Source organism: Marmota flaviventris, chromosome 8 (genome assembly GCF_047511675.1).
Source record: "Marmota flaviventris isolate mMarFla1 chromosome 8, mMarFla1.hap1, whole genome shotgun sequence".
NCBI lineage: Eukaryota > Metazoa > Chordata > Mammalia > Rodentia > Sciuridae > Marmota > Marmota flaviventris.
The window spans coordinates 128,049,730-128,071,424 of record NC_092505.1 but is presented as its reverse complement, the minus strand read 5'-3'; the positions used below and the strand labels follow the sequence as shown (position 1 = coordinate 128,071,424).

The following is a 21,695-nucleotide window of genomic DNA, read 5'->3' as shown; positions in this document are numbered from 1 at the left end:
CCTTTCATCCCTCTTTTGTTCATCCCACGTGGGGCTGGACTATGTAGGGAGCAGACAGATGGAGTGGAACAGGAGAGTGGGGCTTCCTAGGACTGGGCAGGGGAGGGAGAAGTGGGGAGAGGGTCTAGCTGTGGGTGTGCCCAGGGAGTGACCCTAGCCCTGGGTCAGCTTCTGCAGGGTTTCCAGACTCAGTGGAGAAGCCGGACCATGAGGAGGCCTCAGACTGGGAAGGAACCAAAGACCTACAGTGGCCTTCTTAAATACCTAGGACCTTGGGATGGCTCTGGGAGCTAGTCCCAAGCATAGTTGATATTGAACTTCCAGCCAGTCAGCAGGATGGGGGTTGGACATCCGGCTCAACTGATTTAAAGAGATAATTATAACAAGCTTGTGGACAGAGAGTCCCTCTCTCAGGACTGACAGGAGCCTGATCTAAATGTGAGCTCTTTTTTAGGCCTGCTTGTTCCTAGTTGCAGCCATCTAGGAAATGGGACTCCCTGGTGTCCCTTCACCCTGTCATCCTTCACACATATTTAAATTTACCAAAGGCCTATCCGACTATACGTTTTTCAGTGGACAAGACTCAGATGCACTGGTGATCCCAGACACGGGGTTTGAGGACCACCCACGTTGGCCTTGTGAGAGAGGCCAGTGAAAGTGCCATTGATGGGTCCCCCAGAGAACCACAGAAATAGTCTCTCAGGCTGTGTGGAGGGTGTTCAGGACCCACATTTGTTAAGTTTTGGTCTAGGAGTAAAATGAAAGTGATACCATTATATTTTCTGCTAGCATTTGAGAGGAAAGATTTGCTGGGCAATAGGAAGTGATCAGTTGTGATTATAATATTAATTCTGTCCTGTGTCACAGACATAGCTGTTCATGTCCAACCCCACTTCTGGGTCTAAACTCAAGGGCAGGTTAGGCCTCTCCAGGGCCTGGTACCACGGACCTTTAACAGCTTTCTGCAGAACTTCACTGGTACCTGCTCAGGACCAACTGACAGGTTGAGAACAGCAGGACCTTCAATGCCACTGGCCATGGGTTCAGAGGGCCCAGGCATGGATACTTCCTCTGTCTAGAAGGTGCAGGTTCTGTCTGTTCTCGGATAGATGTATGTGACAGCACAAATTCATGACCAAGTTACATCACTAGTAAAATTATAATATATTCATAGCAATATAATAGAATAAAGGATTAGGAGGGCAACCGATCTTCTAGAACCTGAAGGTTGACATTCATTGTTCATGAGCTCAGGTGAAGGCAGCACCTTGGGAATTTGGTTAAATTGTAGCGAGAAAGACCAGGGTTAGTTGGAGGAAACCGTTTTCCCAAGCAGAATCATTGCAAATGCTGAAACCGGCCCCTGAGGTTGCCTGGAGCCTCCTTTCCTGAGTGAGATCTGTGGAAATAAGGCTGGTGGCATTGGAAAGAGGGCTGTCTGTTATAGTGGCTCCCAGAAGACTTGAGTCTCACAGCAGTTGGGCCACTGACACAAACTGCTGACATGAGACCTTTCCAAAGGTGGCCTCCACTATCCTGCTGGAAGGGGGGGGTCTTCCAAGAGGAGCAGCACCAAAGGTCATGCATGGCAATGACCAATGCCCAGCTGCTCCAGGGGACACAGTGAGCCAGGTCTCCGTCACACAAAGGACAAGGTGCAGAGTCAGTCTGGAGGGGCCGTGGATGGCACCAATGGTCAGGTCAGTATCCTTCTTACTGATCTTAGGTCCTTGCTGTTCTTGACAAGCATGTGTGTCCCCTACATGCATTGTCCACACTGCCCATGAAGCACACACTCAGGGAGGGGGTCCTGGTGTACATGGAGGGAGGTGAGGTAAGATCTGAGGGAAGCTCCCTGGAGAACCATGTACTGGCACTGCCCAGCACAACGTCGGTCTCCAATAAATAGAGTAACCGATGAAGGCCTCCTCCGTTGGCCTCTACCTCTGACCTCCATCACGTAGCAGCAGCATCTCCCAGCCCAGGCCCACAGAGGGCGCTCGCTCCTCTGGAGTTAGTGAGAAGAGGCTGAGAGGATGTGGAGGATTATAAGCAGGTCTGAAACAAGGAAAGTCAACCTTGTCTGCTTTGGTTTTGTGCCTGCAGCTTGCCGTTCAGGTGGGGTGACAGTTGACTTCCACTCTGCTGCCATCTCAGAGTGTCTCTCTCCACTCCTCGGCCACGGGCTGAAGTCCAGATGGGGAAGTCCATGTGAAATCACTTCTTCTCCTCCCAGGCAAGTGTAGGGAGGGCCTTCCTGTTACTCTGAGATGAGGGGAATCTCGTCCCCACTCTGAGATTGAGACCATGACATTTCGGGCCTTCAGCTTGTGTGACTTTCTTTGCTTGAAATGTAACCCCAGAAAGACAGAGATAAACACATGCAGGTCCAGGGACACAAAGGGTTCAATGTGAGCAGCATTGGGAGGACCCATCCTCAAAGCATCTTCTGCCTGCTCTGGTGCCAGAGTGCAGGCACTGGAGAGGGATTGTGCTTCCCAACATGGCAGCCTCCAAAATGGCCTCCGTGGCAGGAAGTGAGGATAAAGGGAGCCAGCCCCTTCTGGTTCTATAATATGCTGAATACAAATGTGGAGGAGGTTATAGCTTCTCCCTCCCCTAGCCTAACTCGGGTTATTAATAACTCAGCCACTCTCTCCTTCCTTCCGTTCTGCTTCTCTGTGGGGTGTGGGCAGTCAGAGGAGAGTCAGACTGCTTAGGCACACCCCACCCTCAGGGCTGGTGAGGGGCAGGGACTGCCTAAGTGGGCATCCTTGTTGGAGGACCCATTGCTAAGGAGAACCTGGGCATGTGGGGGCTCCTTCCAGGGAACCAGGGGGAGAATGGATCCTCCATCTCTGTGCCTACCTGGTGATCCTACCCAGCCCAGATATATATGTCAGCTCTTAGAAGCCATGGGAGAGGCTTTGGGAGGAGGAGACAGGGAAGGCAAATAGTGGCTGGTGTTTTCTTTCTTATTTAAAAAACAAAAAGGCAAAGATATGTTAACATTAGTAAAGGCAGGTAGGGGTGGAGGAGGCAGGGTCCACTCTGGAAGAGGGCGGTGGTCCGGGCCGAAGGTCAGACAAGGCCCGCAGCCTTCTCCTGCACATTGTACTCCCTGTTCTTCTTTACCCTCCAGCTGATGAAGAAGAGCAGCAGCGTGCCCAGCGCCTTGTAGCCCACCTGCAGGCCCAGGTAGCTGTGGGACAGGAGGAGACAGGAGTAGTGAGGGAGAGGGCCACCCAGAAAAGGAGCATCATTCTCACAGTGGCTCAGGGAATGTGTCAGTACCACCCAGGGCCGCGGGGACAGGGGCATCACTTTCCTTATTCTTTTGATCTGAAAGGACATACACCTCCCAGGAGGTAGGAAGGGAGTAGATATGGGACTCCAGTGATCCTCAGTCCACTGGAGCCCCCAGAGGGTGACACTGCCATGCCAGCCAATCCCAGGGAGTCCTCCTCCCAGCAGTCAAAAGGAGAGGGCATCTTCTCACTGCCTTTTGCTCTGCCCCTCTCACAGAGTTTCCAGGTAAGGTAGCTGACCACACTGTAGCTGGGCTGGGCTTATTGGAACCCACCACCCCGGATCTCTGCTAGGAGTTTCTCTCCCTTTCCATAGCCACAGTCTCTCCCTTTAACCAACTTCTTTCTATTACTACCTGCCCCTCCTTACCCCTCAAGGGCCTGTGGGGTCAGCATACTAGGGGACTATGGTTTCCACAGCTCCCTACAGGCCCTGAAATGCCTGTCACAGTGACCCTGCTCCCTTTCCATGGCAGGACCTACAGAGTGGCCCCTCAGAAGCCTGACAAGCCTCCAGCACAGTCGCCAGACCAATGACCATTCTTCGCTCTTTGCCTAGCCTTCTGGATGCACACGCAGGCAGGGCCCTCACCTGTCCCGGAGAGCGTCATTGTCATAGTAGACACAGGCCCCTCGCCTCCCTGAGCACTGGTAGTTCCACCGGATGCAGGAGTAGTCAATGGTGAGGCCATAGAGGGCTGGAGACGGCAGCCAGGCTGGCAGCAGCGGGGAGGAGAGTTCAGAGAGCCCAGGTCAGGTGGAGCCACAAGCAGAGGTGCCAGCAGGGTGGGGCGCTAAGCCCACTTCAAGGTTCACACAGGTGAACAGCTCTGCCTGCCCCACCCATGGGGACCACAGTGGCTTTGAAAAGCAGAATAGCTATCAGCGAAGCCTGAATTTCTCTTTCACCAGAAGGCTTAGGAGATAAAAGGAACCCAGGCCATCCTTTCTGGGCAGAATGAATCATAGGGTCACCTTGATGCCAGCTCAGACATACAACATAGTTCTCATGCCCGAGGTTGGCCCTAGGTAAAGACGTGGACTCCCCAGGTCCTCACATAGTCTCATGAAATAAGGGAAGGTGAGCTTGGTCAGTTCACTGTTCCAGGACCAAAGGGGCTCAGGACTGGACTCTTGAATCCCTGTTTACCAAGGTTCAAATCCCATGTTCTTTCTCCATGACTTTACATTGTCCTATTGGGTCAGACAGGGTCCCTGGAAGACCTGCCACACCACGTCCCCAGCAGCTGCATTTTGGATGCCCACCCTCACCCCACCCCCACTCTGTACCATTAGGTCAAATGCAAGCAGCCACTGGCCTGGGAGGGGAAAGAAAGAGGTGGTATGTACTTGGGGCCCCACCCATGAGTGGGAAACTTCTAGAAGTGATCTCTCTAATTAGAACCTGCTCACTACCCAGTCTCCAGGGAAACAGGGAGAGAGAATCTGCCCCCAAAGATTGACCTCCAGCGATCCTTTCCTAAATAGAAATGAAATCCCGAAAAAATGTTCAAACAAATCCCAGTGGGTAATTATAAACCTACTGCAGTTTACAAGTAGGGAGTCTTTTGGTCTATCCCAGAGTGGAACTATATTCTCCAGCGATGAATGGAATCTCTCCTGGTCTGGGTTTGCTAACCATGGCTCTGTATCGAGTTTTCTGAGCTCAGATGGAAAAACTAAAGCAGCAAAGGCTTTGAGCAGTGGGAGAGAGTGGTCATTTTTCTTTTCTTGCTTGGTGGTATACCGGAGATTGAATCCAGAGGGGCTCGACCATTGAGCCATGTCCCCAGTCCTTTTTATTCATTTTTTAAATTTTGAGATACCATCTCACTAAGTTGCCCAGGCTGACCTCAAAATTTGCCATCTTCCTGCCTCAGCCTCTGTAATCACTGGGATTATAGGCATAGATCACTGTACCCAGCAAGAGAAGCGATTTTAAAGGTCACTGAAAGAATCAGGGCAGGGCTCATAGGAGCCCGTCCCAGCAGCTGGTTGGCTGGAAGGAATCAAGGTCTCCCTCCCAGCAGAGACCATAGAGCTTGGCCAGGAGGACAGGGCACCCTGTGTCTTGTGTCTTTATAATACAGGTCACAGGGCCTGGAGGGACTCCACAAGGACAAGAGGAACCAGTGGTATGAGACATGAGGTCAAGAAATCCCACTGAAAAAGCTGGTTCATTTCTCATCAGTATCTCCAGCTGGGCTGGATTCCTGCAAAGGCTCCTGCTCAGCCCACCCCAAAAAGGACACGGCCAATGCCCAGTGGCGGCCACTGCAGGGTGAGGTCTGGACCTGGCCCCCAGGGCTAACATGCAGAGGGGACTGCACAGTGTCACACCTTGATAGCAATGAAGTCTCCCTCTTTGGAATCTCCACGTTCCCCCCTGCAGTTTCCACCCACCGGGTCCTTAATAGATACATCCTCAGTTGAAGGGACCCTCAGTCCCTTTCCTTCTATTTACCTGTATCTCCAGGGTCCCACTTGTGTGCCTTGTGTTAATCTAGTGCATGGATGTGTCAAAAAGGGGCAGCCCAGTGTGAGCAGTCCAGGAAAGAATCTCACTCGGGGAGAGTTGAGTACCCCCGCTCCCTGTGGGCAGCTTGCCCTCCCTGTAGGGCACTGTTGATCACCTGTACACAGCTGGATTCCTCCAGGGGGCTCTGGGGCTGTTGGACAGGCAGGGTTCACAGGCAAAAGACCCCGCACAGAAGAAACATTGGCTGAACAGAAGTAGGAGGAGGGACTTTTTAAAATGGGAAGAAAGCCAGGGCTGGGTTCAGCTGCTGTTTGATGAAGGGCAGGAATGTAAGGTTTTTGTTCCTACGACAAATTCTTGGAGAAAGGTTTAAAAATACCTGCTGTTAACTCTCCAGGAGGTATTCTCAGCTGTGTCCATTTTTCCTTTTTCTTATATAATTTGGTTTGGAATTCATGCCATGGATGGAATCTTTCCTAACCTCAAGCAATCAGGGGAACGTCCATGTGGGGTTTGGCCATCTGCTGTTAATTATGCACAGTTTCTGTGTGCACTGGAGATGAGATGGGCTACCCCCAATCCTTCCCCACTCCCCATAACCCCTGAAAGCCCACAGCCCAGGTCCACTACTCAGAAAGGGGGCTCTAAGATACTCACCCAGCAAGCGCATCAGCAAGAACTGTACCCCGATGGCAAATGACTTTTCTTCCTGGTTCACCACACTGAAAAGGCAGACAGGAGATTAGTAGTGCAAAGATTCGGGGCCGCACCATGCCCCGGTCAGAGGCGCAATTGTCCTCAGAGTGGGTCCAAAGCTGCCCTCATGTGGCCCGAGAAGGCATCTGGCCAACTGGATTCACCTGGGCTGAGTGTCCTGCTGTTATACTGGTGGTTCTCAGAGCATATCCCTAGATCAGCACTTGTTAGAAATGCAGGTTCTTTGGCTCCAGGGCTAGTGTATGGATATGCCCAGAAGAGACAGAGACTTGGGGGAAGGGGAGAGAGATCTGTGCTTTCACAAATCCTCCAAGAGATTCCAATGCAAGCTCACATCTGAGAATCGCTGGTCTAGGTGATTTTCAGGGATGCCCGCTTTAAGAGAATGGGAGCAGGAGAGACTAGGAGGGAAGAATTGGTGGCGGAGGATTTTACGGCAGCAGGTCTGAACAACTCCCAGAGAGTGTCTGATACCAGGAAAAGACAGCCCTGGTATAATTGGGGCCCCTGGGCTGTTGGCTACTGTGCACAACTGAAAGAATTCTTTACCCCAGGCCAGCTTTGTGGGCGTGTGGCCTGCACTGCAGCACAGGAGTGCTCCACCCTCAGAGAGGCCCCTGCTTGTTCTAATGGTCGGCTGTGGCTGTCCTTAAATTACATTTTCACTTGCACTAGGTCCTGCAAATTAGATAGCTAGCCCTGTTCCCACCTGACTCCTTCCAGAGGGAAAGTGCATTTGGCTGAAGGAGGTTCAGAAAGAGGGTGGGTGGCCCTGCCATCCCAGTGGGGGGATGGAGCAGAGAGGAGCAGGACCTGGCCTCTGAGGCACCTGTCGACGGCTTGGGTTCTCTATGCGGTCAGTGCACACTCCTGGAGGGTGCTTGTTGGGAGAAAAGCATGGAGGGCTGAGGACATAGTGAGGAAGGGAATCTGCAAGGAATCCCACATCCCTCTACAGTTTGTTTTGATCCCACTACCAACGTTCTCCTAGCAAAGGGAAAGGGACCTCATTCCAGACCCCTGGAGGGATGGCCCAGGGAGGGGATACTTATTGGGGTATAGGCAGGAGAAAGAGGCACCATTGGGGATCCCCTCAATGGAAAATACCTCAAACCCTGATCTAATTTATGCTCCCTTTATCCTATAGAGCCCTAAATGGCCCAGTCCATAAGAGAGGCACCCTCTTGATCTTTGTCCCTACCCTGGCCAGACTCTCTCAGATTCTTAACTTATGAGACTTGGGAACCCCAGGTTGACTTTTGATTGAGATCCTGATGTCCCCCCTCTTACTCCTGCCCCATCTGGCCCTGAATCAGTGCTGGCTTTCTGACCACTCTTTCCTTCCACATTTCCCCCCAGCCTCTTTTCACATGCCTGGCTGGGGGCTAGGACTAAGAGAAATAATGCTCGGGGCACCTGTGGTCACCTTAAGTCTCACCTTCCTGACAGTAAGTAGCGTCCATTCTGTCTTCCTTCCCGGGGGGGATTTATTTTTAAACCATCAGGGGATCCTCAGATCTCCTGTCTAGTTTTACCCTAGACCCTGACCAGGCTTGGAAAGGAGAGATTTTTCTAGAAAAGCTCATCTTGGGGTTGAAATAACGCTCTGTTCTCCATGACTTCCCCATTCCCTGAGGTGTGGGGAAGAAGTCCTCAGGGTGATGATTTGATGGGGATTGTCCTCTCTCCCTTGAACTTGTGAGATTTCCTTACCCCGTCTCTCTCCTCCTCAGGGCCTCGTGTAGATTTATCCCAGGGTCGGAGAATCTACTAGGGTCCATCTGACCCAGAGTGCTAGAAGGGACTCCTACTGAGGTGCCTTAGATGAAGGCATCAGTGCTTGGAGCACAGGATGGGGAGCAGTAGAGAAGAGGGTGAGAGTGGCGTTGGTGGAAGCAACATGGGCTCTGAGCATCCCTGCATGTCCTTGGTGAGTTTTGCTGAGCATGCGTGGTCCTGGCTGCTCTGATGCTGGGCCATTTCTCAGGGCTGTGATTGCAGTGAGCAAACTTGGGGCATGAGTGAGACTCTAGACCAAAAAAGAAACTGTCTCACTGCTCACGGTGTCAGGGCTGGCTCTCCCAAGCTTCGCATTCCTCAGCTGTGGTAGAAACCCACTAGAGGGAAAGCATCCACCTGAGCCTTTCCCTGTCACCCCCTCCCCCTCAGGATGTGGGGGACAAGGATAACTGACAGAACACCAGGGTCATACTGCCTTCTGTATTGTATGGAAGTCCTTTGTCTCTGATCCAGGAGATTCCGATCTTCTGTCAGCATCTTCAAAATAGCAACCATGCTAGGAGCTTGTTGGCTGCAAGCTAACTCAATTGGCTAATTTGAAAACAGGGTAAAAATCTCAGATCTTGACAAGTAGCTGCTTTGCTCTGTCCTTATCTCCCAGTCTTCTGGGGGGAAAGAGGTCCTGGGTACCTAGCTGTTCATAGTAATTATTGCAATTTGCTTCATAGTGATAATTGACCAATGTATAGAAAATCCGATGTTTACAAAGCAACTGACCATAGAATTCTGACACTAACCCTTTGAGGTCAATGTCATTATCCCCATTTCATAAATGAGGAAGCTGAGATTCAGTGAGATTAGACAATAGCCAAGGGCACTCAGCTGGTATGTGGCAGCATAGGGACTTTGACCCTGGCACTGAGAGTCCAAATCCTGTGTTCCTTCCTCTCGGCTTTCAAGGTGGGTGAGAGAGGACAGGAGGGAGGGTACCCTGTGAAGTGGGCAGGGGGTGGGGCAGTGAACTTGGGTGGAGTGAGCGAAGGAATAGGCATTCACTGTATAACCCTCAGAGGCACCTGAAGGCCGTTTTGATGGACACCCCTTCTCCCCCTCCCACCTTGGCCAGCCTTTCCCTTCTGATCTGAAGTCAAGGTCCTAGCTCCTAGCATGCTGGGATTTTCTCAACAGCCCTCACTCTGTCTCTGGAACTTTCCTTAGTTCCTGCTTCGATTTTGTGCCTCCAACTGAATCATTTTCCTTTCTCTCAGTGCTTTTAGGATTTTAAAATAAGTGAACCTACAGTCATTTCCACCACAGGAAGCCAGGCAGCCTGGCTCCCCCTTGAGACTCAACCATTCACCAGCTCTGCCACCCCGGGCCAGTGATTGATGGAGGCACTAAGAGGGCCTGCCTCAGATGGGTGCCATGGGACTGAACAAGGTCATGCCACAGAGAGTCCAGCAGAGAACCTTCCATCACTGCCACGAGTATTATTCCCCCCTATCACAGGAATACCTTGCACATCATCATTCAAAGGACTCTGTGGGGCATCAAAGGAAAGAGAGATGAGAAGTAGGTGACAGGGTGTAAAGGAAAGAGAGATGTGGAAAGACAGAAACCAAGCTCTGGGCCCCAGAAAGCACCACTCACCGCAGAACCATCATGTAGAGGGGGTTGTGGGAGACGCAGGCTATCAGGGCCACAAAGGAGATGAGGAAGATGGTCGGGAGCAGGAAGTGGGCGCAGGGGATGGGGCACGACCCCGTCTTTGCTGAAGCAGATCCCCCCGTCACGCAGCTGCAGTTCAAATAGATCTTGAAGGGCAAGGGAGGACACAGCGGGGAGAGTTACCGTCACGATCTCATCTCCGCGCACTTCAAACATCCGCACCAGCTCTTGCCAGAGAGCCCCTCTGGTTTGAACCCCTCTACCCTCCAGGGAAGAGGTTGAACTGGATTTGGAAGCTGAAGAGGAGACCAAGTAAGGTTCCAAGGTGCCCCAGGGAGTTCCGCTTCTCTGGATGTCTGGGCCACAGGAGCCATCTTCAGCAAAGCCAGCATCTGAGTGTGGGCTGGCCTCCCACAGTTACACTCACATTCAGATGCCCAAGATCCACCACCAGGCTTTGTGTGTTTACCGCAGGGGAAGGTATCAGCAGCAGGGGAGTGGGAACACACGGAATCGCCTGAGCTCTGCATCTCTTAGGCCTTTGCAGAAGCTTCCTGCCTGCTAGGAATTCTCTCTGCCCATAAAGGACTCTAGAAGAGGTCCTCGTCCCAAGTCTGCAAGTCTATAGGGCTCAATCGTGTTACACAACTCAACTTTGGTGGCCACTACTTGTCTGATGGTCTTCACCTTCCTTCCTGCAGTGGCTGATGGCCCAACCCCTGACCTTGTGTTACAGCAGTTAAGGGGCCACTATTGGAACTAACGAACTGGTATGCTTTCCCCGCCGCACAGCGGAAATGATGTACCCTCTTTACCTTGGCTCCTAGGAAGCTCAGAAATATGTTATATATCATGTTGTAATATTTTTTAAAACGTATGACTTTTTCCTTTATACTTCCCAATATTTTCCTTTAGTATATTTTTAAAATATAGGGTTTTTCCCCCCCTTTTAATTTGCTATTTTTCCCCTTGATACTATGCGAATGGATTTTTTTTTTTATCTTGATTGTACTTATGCTGTTATTGGAAACTTTTCAAGATTATTTCTGGAAGTAGATGAGTCAGAGGTAAGTAAATAAAGATAAGGAAACCACAAAAGCCACTGCAGACTCCTCCAAGTTGAAGGCAGGTGAGGGAGCATCTTGTCCAAGCCCCTTGTCCTCCCTATATCTAAGAACCATGTTCCTTTGCCCATCGAGACAGCTGGGAAGCAGCCTAACTCTGTCCCCCCAGAGGATGGTAAGCGGGGGCCTGCCAGGCCCATGCCCTCCACAGAGGCTAAAGGAAGCAGGCCCACTCCTTTCCTTAGGAATCCTTTTGTAACAGTGGAGACTTCCATTGCTCTTAAGAGAAAGAACATCTAAGTGCTAAGCCTGACCTGCCCAACTCTGGCTCTTCCTGCTCCCTGGCCCAGCGGGGCATGACACTCCCCTGCCCTTTCTCTGCCCCTAACTGCCCAGCCTGTCCAGTGCATTCACGCCTGGGGCCATTTTGCACCTGCTGTTCCCCCTACCTGCAATGCTCCCATGATTCCCAGGTTTTCATAGGTTCTCTTTTGCTGCCTACTCAGTTTTAACCAATGCCACCTTCTTAGGGAAGTCCCCAGGCACCCTCTGACCCACTAAGTCTCTCCTCGGCATGAGTTATTGTCTAAAACTCTCTTGTGTCTTTATGGAACAGATGCAAAGTCCAGGAGGGCAGGGACCTTGTCTTCAGTACCTGTGGCCGTGCCCAGAGTCCACTATTTGTTGAATAATGACACAAATGACTTAAGTTGGTTTGCTATTAGCTGATCCTGAAAGGCCCGGAGCGACAGTGCTGAGTGACCTTGTTGGACCTGGGTCTATCTCTAGCTGACTTTTAGGTTGTCGGCATCTGGTCATGACCTCTAGGACAGGGGAGGAGGAGAGAGGGCTGGCAGGGCCCAGAGAGGCTAGGAGGCTGACAATGAGTCCCAGAGCCCGGGATGGGTCTGCATGGGAGCACATTGAGCCCTAAGATCCTGTGGGGGCTGTGCCTGTCCCTGGGGACCCCAGCTGTCCTTACCACTTGCTTGGAGCCTACAGAGCTCATGTTGATGCCGCTGCAGCCGGCATGGCAAGGAGAGATGTATTCAATCCCATTGTCTCCGCAGACAGGATGGAAGATGGAATCCGGGCACGAGCAGTCCCTGCGGCAGGCCAGAGGCTGCGGACGTATAGAACTTGATGTGCTGCCAGCAAAACAGGAAACGAGGAATCAAACAAAGAAAGACCAAAGGGAAAAAAAAAAAAGAAAAGAACAACTCTACACTCCAGCCCAATGTGAGTTCCTGGCCTGCTTAGTGTGCCTGTGCGTCTCTGTTTGTCTTGGGTCAGTGCCACCCTGGGATCTGAATTATACCTATGGGAGCCAAAAGTGAATCTGCCACTGTTGGAGGGGTCACGACATCTCCATTTCTTCTGACATTTGGAGCCCAAACCCACAATTACACAGTTGGAGAGGTCTGGTCAGCAAACCCCCTACAGTAGGAGTCAAAATAACCAAGGAGCTAAGACTCGGAGGAGAGAAACAGCAGCTGTAAGAGGAACATCGCAGGTAGCTTTTGCTCTCTTCCTCTTCCAGCTGGATTCGGGCTGACGGCAGTGACTGGGACCCTTGGAGGTAACTTGGGCTCTTGTCGGCTGCCTGTTCTCTGGGTCAACCTGGGCATTGCTCAGGTCTCTGCATCCCCTGAACTCCAATCAGGGGGCTCTCACAGTCTGATCTTATGTTCCCGTCCTGACTCGGGTCTGGTATTCATGATCTTCTTTGGGGAGGGTGGAAAAACTGCAGTCCAGAGCTTCATTAAAATAATAATACTAATGATAGTTACAGTTTAGGAGGCATCTCTCAAGTGCCGGGCGCAGTGCCCGGGTGCTTTTCATGTAGTCATGACAGTCAATCTACCATTAACGGCTCACCTTTGATGACGGATGAAGAAACTGAAGCTGAGATAAGTAACTTCCCCCAACTAGGAAAGGGCACCATGAGTGGCTTTCAGGCCAGTCTGATGGCAAAGCCATGGGCTAACCTTCCAGTGAAAATCCCCAAGGGGCTCAAAGGTTTCTGGGCTTCTCTCCACCCACCGTCAGCCTGCAGAAAAGAACTTCATTGCACACCCAGAGCCACCCTCCCATCCCTTATGGGGCTCTCCTTCCCCTACCAAAGACAAGAGGTAATTTCAAAGGGAAAGTGGAAACACCGCAGCTGAAAGGTTTAGCATCTTCAAATCTTGCAAAATCCAGAAGAAAAGGCCAGGTGGCGTAGGACAAAACAGACACTCTCCTTGCCTAGCATCCTGCCTCTCCCGGGGCTCTAAAGCCCCTCCCGAACATGAAGCCAGACTCCAAACTATGACCCATATTGCTTTACAAAAACTGACAGATATGCCTCTCCTGCCCTCCTCCTCACCTGTCCTGAGTTTTCAAGTGTGCCATCTCTTTTATCGTTCTTCTCCAGATCTTTTCAAATCTCCTCTTATCTTTCTTCAGCTGTTCAATGAGACTCTGTAATTCTGATGCTAAAGATAGCTTACTTCCTGGTTCCTGGGGCTCAGGTTGGTCCTGAAACCAAACTAATTAGTTTTGGGCGCTTCTTAAAAAGCAGAACCCTAACCCTGACTGCTGGTGGCCCACTAGGACCCTTTGATCATGTCTCATAGCGGAACGTGTATTTATGGCCTGATTTTCTAAGTTCCCGTGTGAGAGATCAAATCAAAAGTGAACAGGAGAGAGGACAGGAGAGGGAGCAGAAAAGAAGCCCTACGACAGTCAGATTCAGGCCTTGGCTTCAGCAAAGGATATCTCTGCACACTTTATTCCCCTTACCTAGGGGGGTAGACCTCGGCCACAGTGGGGGTGGAGCATCCCATGAAGAAGAGAGGGGCACAGAGGATCATCGAGATGGTGATGATGGTGGCAGCCACACGGGGGATGGTTTGCAGAGAGAAAACAAAACGCTTCATGAGGATCCCTCCAAACAGCATCCCTAAGGCGGCCGCGGGGAGGTTTACGGCACCTGCAGGGGAGAGACAGAGCTGGTCTGTGTGCTGGGCCTGGGAGCTCTGAGCTGGACCCCCAGGAAGGGAGCATGGCTTCAGGATGAAACACTGGACATGTTAAATTACCATAGTAATTGCTGACATTAATTAAGCACTTCTTGTTTGCCAGGCATATCTAGAGAGTTATCTTCACTAAAGCATTATCCTGCCTGTGCCAAAAATAAAGTGCCACTTTTGCAACCCAAGGGATGTGCATTTATTAAGCACCTTTCACTACCTGTGAAGGAAAAAAAACCAGGAGGCGCCGTATCTGCCTCCACTGCCAAGTCCATCTTCTCTCTCTCTCTCTCTCTCTCTCTCTCTCTCTCTGCTGTCCCTGATGATGTCAGCTGGGAGGCTGTCAGACTTCCAGCCCCTGAACAGGGAGGAAGGCAGCCCCCAGCCTCCACCCACTCCTGACTGGAATAATGAGAGTCCCAGAAACCTGCCAAGAACATTCTAGATTGCCAACCAGGAAAAATGTCCTTAAAATGCTCTCTCCTGGGCAAGTCCTCCTGTCTCCTGTCTGTGTCCGGTCTGGTCTCTCCCTCAGCCGGAGCGGCCCCAGGCCTGCAGCCCGCTCTGGACTAACCAATGAGAAAGTTGGCATAGGCCGCGGAAGCGCCATACTGCTTCTCCAGGAACTTGTTGAGGAACGTGGAAAGTCCGGCGATGACGGAGGAGAAGGTGCACTGGGCCAGGACCACGAGCATGAAGAGTGGGTTCATCAGGAGCCTCATGAAGATGCGGGGGAACCCTGCAAGCAGACTGTTGTCAGGGCCCAGGCGACCTCGAGACCAGCCAACCATCCTGCTCTGAGGAACCAAGAGTGCAGGACCAGTCTAGGGCCACACAGCCACGGGGGCTCCCACAGGACATGCTCTAGGGCTAAAGCCAGGCTGTGTCTAAAAGAAATCTGGGATTAACACGGAAAACTGTCTCCTCCCACGACTGCCACCTCCACATGCAGGGAGGAGGGACAGGACGCGGGGGTCAGACTTCACAGTGCAGTACAAACTGCCTCTGCCTACAGACCACCTGCTTTTAATGTCCCTGACAACACACCTGACCACCTCCCCCACAACCACCCAGAGCCAGCCCACCCAGGGCAGCGGGGGTTGTCAGTTACGTTTAATGAAATCCATGAGGGAGCCTCTGGACCTGGCTTCTTCCAACTTCCTCGCCTCATCGACTATGGCAGGAGACCTCTGGAGGCAGCAAAAGGGGTGAGCATTAATGGCCCTTCACAGAGCCCCTGGTCTCAGTGGCTCAAGGCTGGTGTGTGTCTGAGAAAGTATCAGAGCATGTGCCCCTGAAGCAAACACCACCTGTGCTTCAGAGAGCCTGGGGCCTTGACCGCAGTGCATCTGCGCCAAGGTCTCTCCTGATACCTATGGCCACATTATTTCATGTCTAACTTTCCCATGACCGATGCCAAAGGTGTCTTCCTGGATCCCAGCCCTTGTCTATATGTCATGGCTACACTTCTCCCCTATGCTCAGATTTCAGGGGCTGCCAGCTTGTAGGACACAGGGATCTAGAATGTCCCCTGTTTTCAGATCTCCGTCTCGGTCTCCTCTTTGGGGTCCCTGCTTCCTCCTGGGCCCACAGGGCAGTCCTGCTCCAGGCTCTGGCTCTGTCCTTGCACTTTGCCTGCATCTTCTGGGAACCCAGCTCCGTGAACTTGCCTCTTCTGAATGCAGCAGCCCCGCCCGAGGCCCCAGTTCCAAACCACTGCACAGATGCCAGGCCCCTGAGTGCTGTCACTATTAGGGTCCTAAAGGTGACAGATGCTCCCATCCACTGCAATGTCTGGCTCCTCACCACTTCCTTCCCAGGTAGGTAGTCTAATTATCTTGAGTATTTTAACGAAGAGGAAGCTTTGGTACAAAGCAACTTGCCCAAGATCAACTGGCCAGTTTATAAGCAGCAGAGTTGTGCTCAAACTCAGATCTGTCTGACCCCCAATCCACCAGGACATGCTGCCAACCTCAGGAATTCTTCCCCAGTCCAAGCCAAGGTCCTCTTCCCCTGCCCCTCTTCCCACAGCTGGGCCCAGATCTCACACGCCTCATTGCCAAACATGGAGCTCCATATCTGGCTCAAAATCTGGGCACAAACACAGTCTTCTTCTTCTCCAACCAGATCTCTGCCGAGTCCTTCTCAGGACCCCTCAAGGAACGTCTAGCTTAGCCCTTGTCCCAGCGCCCTGACCGCCACCACCTGATCCTCAGTGCATTCTCCCTCTCTCACCTGTGCCTCTTCACATCTCCAGATTTCATTCCATCCTGCCTCCCCAGCCTCAGTCTAGCTGCCACATTGCCACTCAAGTGGTCACCCAGTCACTGAAGTGCCCAGACAAGTTCAGAACAAGTTTTGGGCCCTCAGCCTCACGTCCTCCCCCCAGTCTTCTCTTCCCTGTCCTCTGTTCTCACCCTCCCTGGATTTCTGTCCCCAGCACATCTGACCAGCAGATGCATAGATGGTCACCAGTTTAAGTGAACTCAGTGTTTTCCAGACCTTGGAACTCTCATGATTTTTGAGATGCCAATATGGTAAAGGAACATGAATGACGAGGCTAGACGTCCACCAGTCCCTTCACCCCTCAAAGCCCCTAAGATGCTCTACGTCATTGAACTTCTTCCCGTTTCACCCAGAATTTGCTTAGCCCGCTGCTGCTTCTCAGCTCTTTTTTCTTTTTCCACACCTGCATCTCTTTCTTAAACTCCTATTGGTAGAGCTGTGGCCTCCAACAACTTACCTCTTTTCCTCTGGACATTGTTCGAGGAAAGAAAAAGAAGGGGAAAGAGGTAAGAACCAAGAAGCCTGAAGAAATGAGCAGGCCCAGCCACCAGGCTCCAATCCATCGAGGGTCACCTGGGCTCAAGTTAACTGCAGCTGAAGAGAAACCAAAGAATACAGGTGTTTGTTGAATAAACGCAGAAGCTCACCTTACTGGACAAAGAAACTCTATTCAGGGTTTTTTTTGGTTTTTGTTTTTCCTTTTTATTATTTTTAACTTTTTTCCTCACAGGACAAGCCTGGAGACAGAGCCAGAACCTGGGTCTGGAGATTTCCTTTCCAGGTCATTCTGCTCTTGCCAAAGAACCAACCGAGGACACTGCACATGAAGCTCAACAGCAGAAAAGCCCCAGGCTGAAGGGAGCAGTCCCTTCCCCTCACTGGATTTTATTCCCAGCTGTTTTATTCCCAGCTCATCTGGGGGTGTCTATGAAGTAGGAGTTACATCCATTCACCTCTAACCTATCAGAAAACTGGAGTTTGAGAGGTTGAGTCCCTCGTCCAAGGTTAAAGTCAGTGAGTATCATCTCATGGGTCAATTTCAAACCTAAGTCTTCCTGGTGACCAAGGTGTACAAACCTTAACCATGAGCCATCTTAATCTTAACCACTGAACTCTACCACACCCCAGCTTTATTACTCCCTAAATAAAGGAGGCCCCATAATGCTTAGGAGCTAGAGGAAGCAGCCATCAACAGCGTGGCTGGCCTGGCCCCCAAGGGAGAAGCTCCTCCTGCAGTTCTCCACATCTAGAAGTCTGCCGTTGTGTTTCTGAAGGAGAAGGTGGCAGAATGGCTCACAGTCACACGACGACAAGCATTCCTGGGCACTGATCTGGGTACGCAGGGAGCTCAGTTGCTGGTTTCTTTGGACAGCCAAGTATCAATCAGCTCAGGAAGGGCCAGCAAAGGGCACAGATGGCTCGATCCAGAGGCACAAAACTCCCCTTGGTTCGCCACTTCCTCTTGATGTACAGGCAGATGACACTGTGGTCTGACAGCCCCTACGGATAGTCATCTAGGCTCTGGCAGCACGGGTGTGTTTAGCACCTGCCCAGTTCTCTCTGAGATGGACAGGCCTTGCCCTGGGTGAATGGGCACTGATGTTGCGGGGGGTGTCCTTCCTGCGGGTCTGACTCGGTCCTACCTCCCAGTACCTTCGGCGAGTGGGAACTTCCCATACCACCCCCCACCTTGCACTCCCTACTCTTTCCACCCTCTTGGCTCTGATGGGGGGGTTTCATCCACCTGGGAAGGCCTTCCTTCTCGTGACTACTGTGCAAATGTCCCACCCACCCACCATGGCTCCATGCAGACATCATCTCCCTAGAAAGCCCTCCCCAGTTGTCTCATGCAGGAGCTCTCTTGCCTTTGAACTTGGAAAGCACTTTGCCCATCTCTCTTCCACCCTTCCCTGTCTTGCAGAAGGCTCATTGGGGTAGAGTATGCCCACAAAGGCAAGAATCCCTGGCTGGACGCATACTGAGGCTGGCTTCCTGAGTCCTGGTGTTCATGTCTTTGGACTTTACTTTCTCATTTAAGATATCTGTGACTTAGTCTATACCATTTTTTTTTTTTGAAAAACGCAAGCTCACACCTGCTGATCTCTTAATATCTATCAGACTCACTCTAATCTTTACAAGAACTCTACTACTATTATTGGCCCAATTTTACAGATGAATAAACGTAAGCACAGCAAGGTGGAGTTATTTGCCTAAGATCACTCAGCTAGGAACAGGTGGAAACAGGATGAGACACAAAACTAGTGCCCATTGGTAAAACACCATGTCACGTTCTTCTGGATGTGTGTCATTATCATAAGAATATCTTGGGCAATGTTTCTTTTTTCCTTCAACAGAGTTCTTATCAAATATTTTGCTTTTAAGCAATAAAGCAACTTCTGAAAATCAAACAACCCGAGAAGTCTTTTTCATGCCACCACCAAGATGGGCAGGTGAGGTGATAACAGGTGGGGTCCTGCCTTGGGGTTCAAGGTTTCCTACTTGAGTGCAAAAAGTGTGTTTGCTTTGGCAGCTCGTTACCCACAAGATCTGGCAGGGGCCCTGGTGAGCACAGGAACAGGCTCTGCTCCTGGCTGTCAGAGGGACTTCAGGAGTGGGGGAGTGGAGTGTGAGGTGGCCATGAGCAACTGAGGTGAAGCCTCATTCCCTTCCCTGATTGATGGGAGGGTGATGGGATGCTCCATGGAACAGGTAATGAGGATGGGTGTCTTCTGCACATGCTTACCTGTGTCAACCCTGCCGTAGTCCACAAAGATCTGCAGCATGACAGAGCCCAGCAGGTACCCGAAAGCCGGTCCAAATACAGCTATGGCAAACAAGATGGCTGGAAATGGAAGCAAAGGAAAATAGTTTGAGGGGGGCTCAGAGGGTTTGGCAGCCCTAGGCTTCCAAGCCCAGGGGGATACCTGAGATGTCACCATCTGTCCTCTGGACCTAACAAGCCCACACTATCTCCCACTGATAGACCACTCGAGATGCCAAGACACACAGAACCAAATGGGTTTCTCCTCCAGCCAACTGCCAGAGACCTGCTGTCCAGGAAGGAAAATGGTCTTAGCATTTTAAAAATGACAGCCTGTGTGTGTTGATGGGGGGCACTCCCTGCAGGTGACAGTGCTGGTCACCCTGGCAGGAGCTTGAGGGGTCTGGAGCCTGTGGGTGTGGTGTGTCTGGTCTGGGTTATGGGTCTCCAGGAGCTCACTGTGGCTTGCTCCAAGGGAAGGATCTGGGCATGCAGAGGGTCACTTGCTATCTGTTTTCTATGTGCTTGTTTGAGGTCAACCTGCCTCTAAGTGGATAGCTCAGAGGACACATGTGCCTGGACTATGCCTGGAGGACTGGACAGTGATAAAGCTGCTGTTGATTCAGGATCGATAGTCTGCACTCATTTGCTGTGTTCTGGCCAAAGTCAGACCTCATTTCAGTCCCAGGACCTTGGCAAGTGCTCCAGCCAGGCCTGATCCTCCCCACAGCCCTCTTCAAGCCCAGGACTCACAGATATACAGGGGTGAGTTGTTGGGTTCTGCAAAGTCATCCACATAGGAGATCCCAAAAGGCTGAATGGGCACCGTCCCGATGCCGGCCAGCAGCTGGGCCATCACCATCAGGCTCCACATGCTGCTGGTCTCCTTCCGAGTGTCCTGCATGGTGCTTTGGCACTTAGTAGGGGGCAGGTCCTGCCAGTGCTTCTGACAGAGATCATGTTGGAAGCTGCTGCTGTTCCCTGTAAGGAGAAGCTCTGGTCACCACAACTGGATCCACCAGCTGACCTCTAATCCTGGCCTTTCTCCCATGACGTTGGGGAAGAACCAAACCAGGGCCAGAGGCTGTGCTGGCAGAGAGAACATGGCTCCCAAGAATCACTCTTTCTGTTTAGCTGGCAGAAGGGACTCTAGAGACAAAGGTGAGAGAAAGGTAGAATGTGGGGCCCATTCCAGGAGGAAGAGGGAGCTGCTTCTCATGGTGTCCATGCTTCCTCCCGGGGTGGTGATGAACAGCTGAGCATGGTCAGTACCCAAAGGGTCACCCACCTGGAAAAGGGGAACCCATGATCAAAGCTCTAGCTTGTTGGCCTGCAGATCTGGGTCCCCAACATTCTCTTCACCAGGACAGAGGTCATTCTGTCCCACAGAAGACAGGGTCCCCTTCAGCCTTGATTGTGTCCCGCCTGGGTCATGACCTCTAGAGCTTTCACTCCTTAATGAGCCCAGCTTCAGGTCATACTGGAGGACCTACTGCCAAAGACATTAAGTGACCTTGCCATACCTAGGCAGAACCCCAAAACCACAGACCTTTGTAAGCTAAAGGGACTGTGAGACCTTCTAGTGCAATTTCTTGTATCATAGAAGGGGAAGCTGAGGCTGCACCAAAGGAGCTAGGCTGCACTTGGGGTCCTTGTGGGAGGGCCTCCGTGTGGCCTGTGGGTACTATAGTTCCTGTGACTATGGATCTGGCCAAGCTGGGCAGTGCTTCTATGCCTCTGTTCTTTTTTGGGAGGTGTGGGAGGTACCGGGGTTGAACTCAGGGGCACTCAACCACTGAGCCACACCCCCAGCCCTATTTTGTATTTTATTCAGAGACAGGGTCTCACTGAGTTGCTTAGCACCTTGCCATTGCTGAGACTGGTTTTGAACTCACAGTTCTCCTGTATCAGCCTCCCGAGCCCCTGGGATTACAGGAGTGTATAATTGAGCCCAGTTTATGCCTCTGTTCTTAATTGGGCCCATACTAAGCAATCAATATTGTATCCCCAAGTCCTTGAGAGTTTTGAGGGGCTCCTTTCTACAAGACCCCTTTAATTCCTGCCCTCTTCTGGCCAATGGAAATCACTGACATCATGGATCTGAATAACACTAATGGGATTCAGCTTGGTCTTCATTTGCAGCACTCCCAGAATGGGTGTAGCCCAGATCTGGGAGGGCTTCAAAGTCCCATGGAGAAGATAAGTGAGGGCCATGGACTAGATCTGCTTCCATACTGGATTCTCCTCAGCTCAGGGCTGTCCCGGATATTGTGACTGGGACTGTGGGGGTCTTCCCTCCTTCTCCTCTCCCACATATGCCTCATCCAGCGTGGCCCCACCACTGCCTGTCTCTACCCTGGTATATGAGATGAGACTTGCTTGAAAATTGCTGACCCGGGGGGCTCCGATAGGGCATTGAGGGCAGTCCCAGGAAAAGCAAAGCTGAGCAGGCCTTCTGTTTTGGTCAAGATCATCTAGACCCTGTACCATCCGTGGGCAGGAAACTGAGCACCCTGGCAAGATGCCAGTCCCCAGACATCGGATAGTGTTCCTCTGTACCTTCCTCCTCCATTGCATTCCCATTATCCCACTTTCCAATGAAGAATTCAAGCAGTGGTCTAACTCCAGGATGAAATAATAGACAGCCTCGTAGACCCA

General features: G+C 51.6%; 1 protein-coding gene across 1 annotated transcript in view; it reads right to left on the bottom strand.

Annotated features, from left to right (window-relative positions):
• Positions 1-1,202: 1,202 nt before the first annotated feature.
• Positions 1,203-21,695, bottom strand: part of Slco2a1 (solute carrier organic anion transporter family member 2A1) — an 83,581-nt gene continuing 63,088 nt past the window's right edge. The window contains exons 4-14 of the mRNA XM_027934062.2: positions 19,791-20,018; positions 19,020-19,118; positions 16,734-16,870; positions 15,102-15,180; positions 14,565-14,729; positions 13,761-13,950; positions 11,959-12,124; positions 9,895-10,058; positions 6,445-6,509; positions 3,901-4,024; positions 1,203-3,202 (exon numbers count right to left, since the gene is read on the bottom strand). Of these exons, the coding sequence (XP_027789863.1) occupies positions 3,082-3,202; positions 3,901-4,024; positions 6,445-6,509; positions 9,895-10,058; positions 11,959-12,124; positions 13,761-13,950; positions 14,565-14,729; positions 15,102-15,180; positions 16,734-16,870; positions 19,020-19,118; positions 19,791-20,018 (1,538 nt within the window). The 3' untranslated portion in view covers positions 1,203-3,081. The remainder of the gene's footprint in view (positions 3,203-3,900; positions 4,025-6,444; positions 6,510-9,894; positions 10,059-11,958; positions 12,125-13,760; positions 13,951-14,564; positions 14,730-15,101; positions 15,181-16,733; positions 16,871-19,019; positions 19,119-19,790; positions 20,019-21,695) is intronic.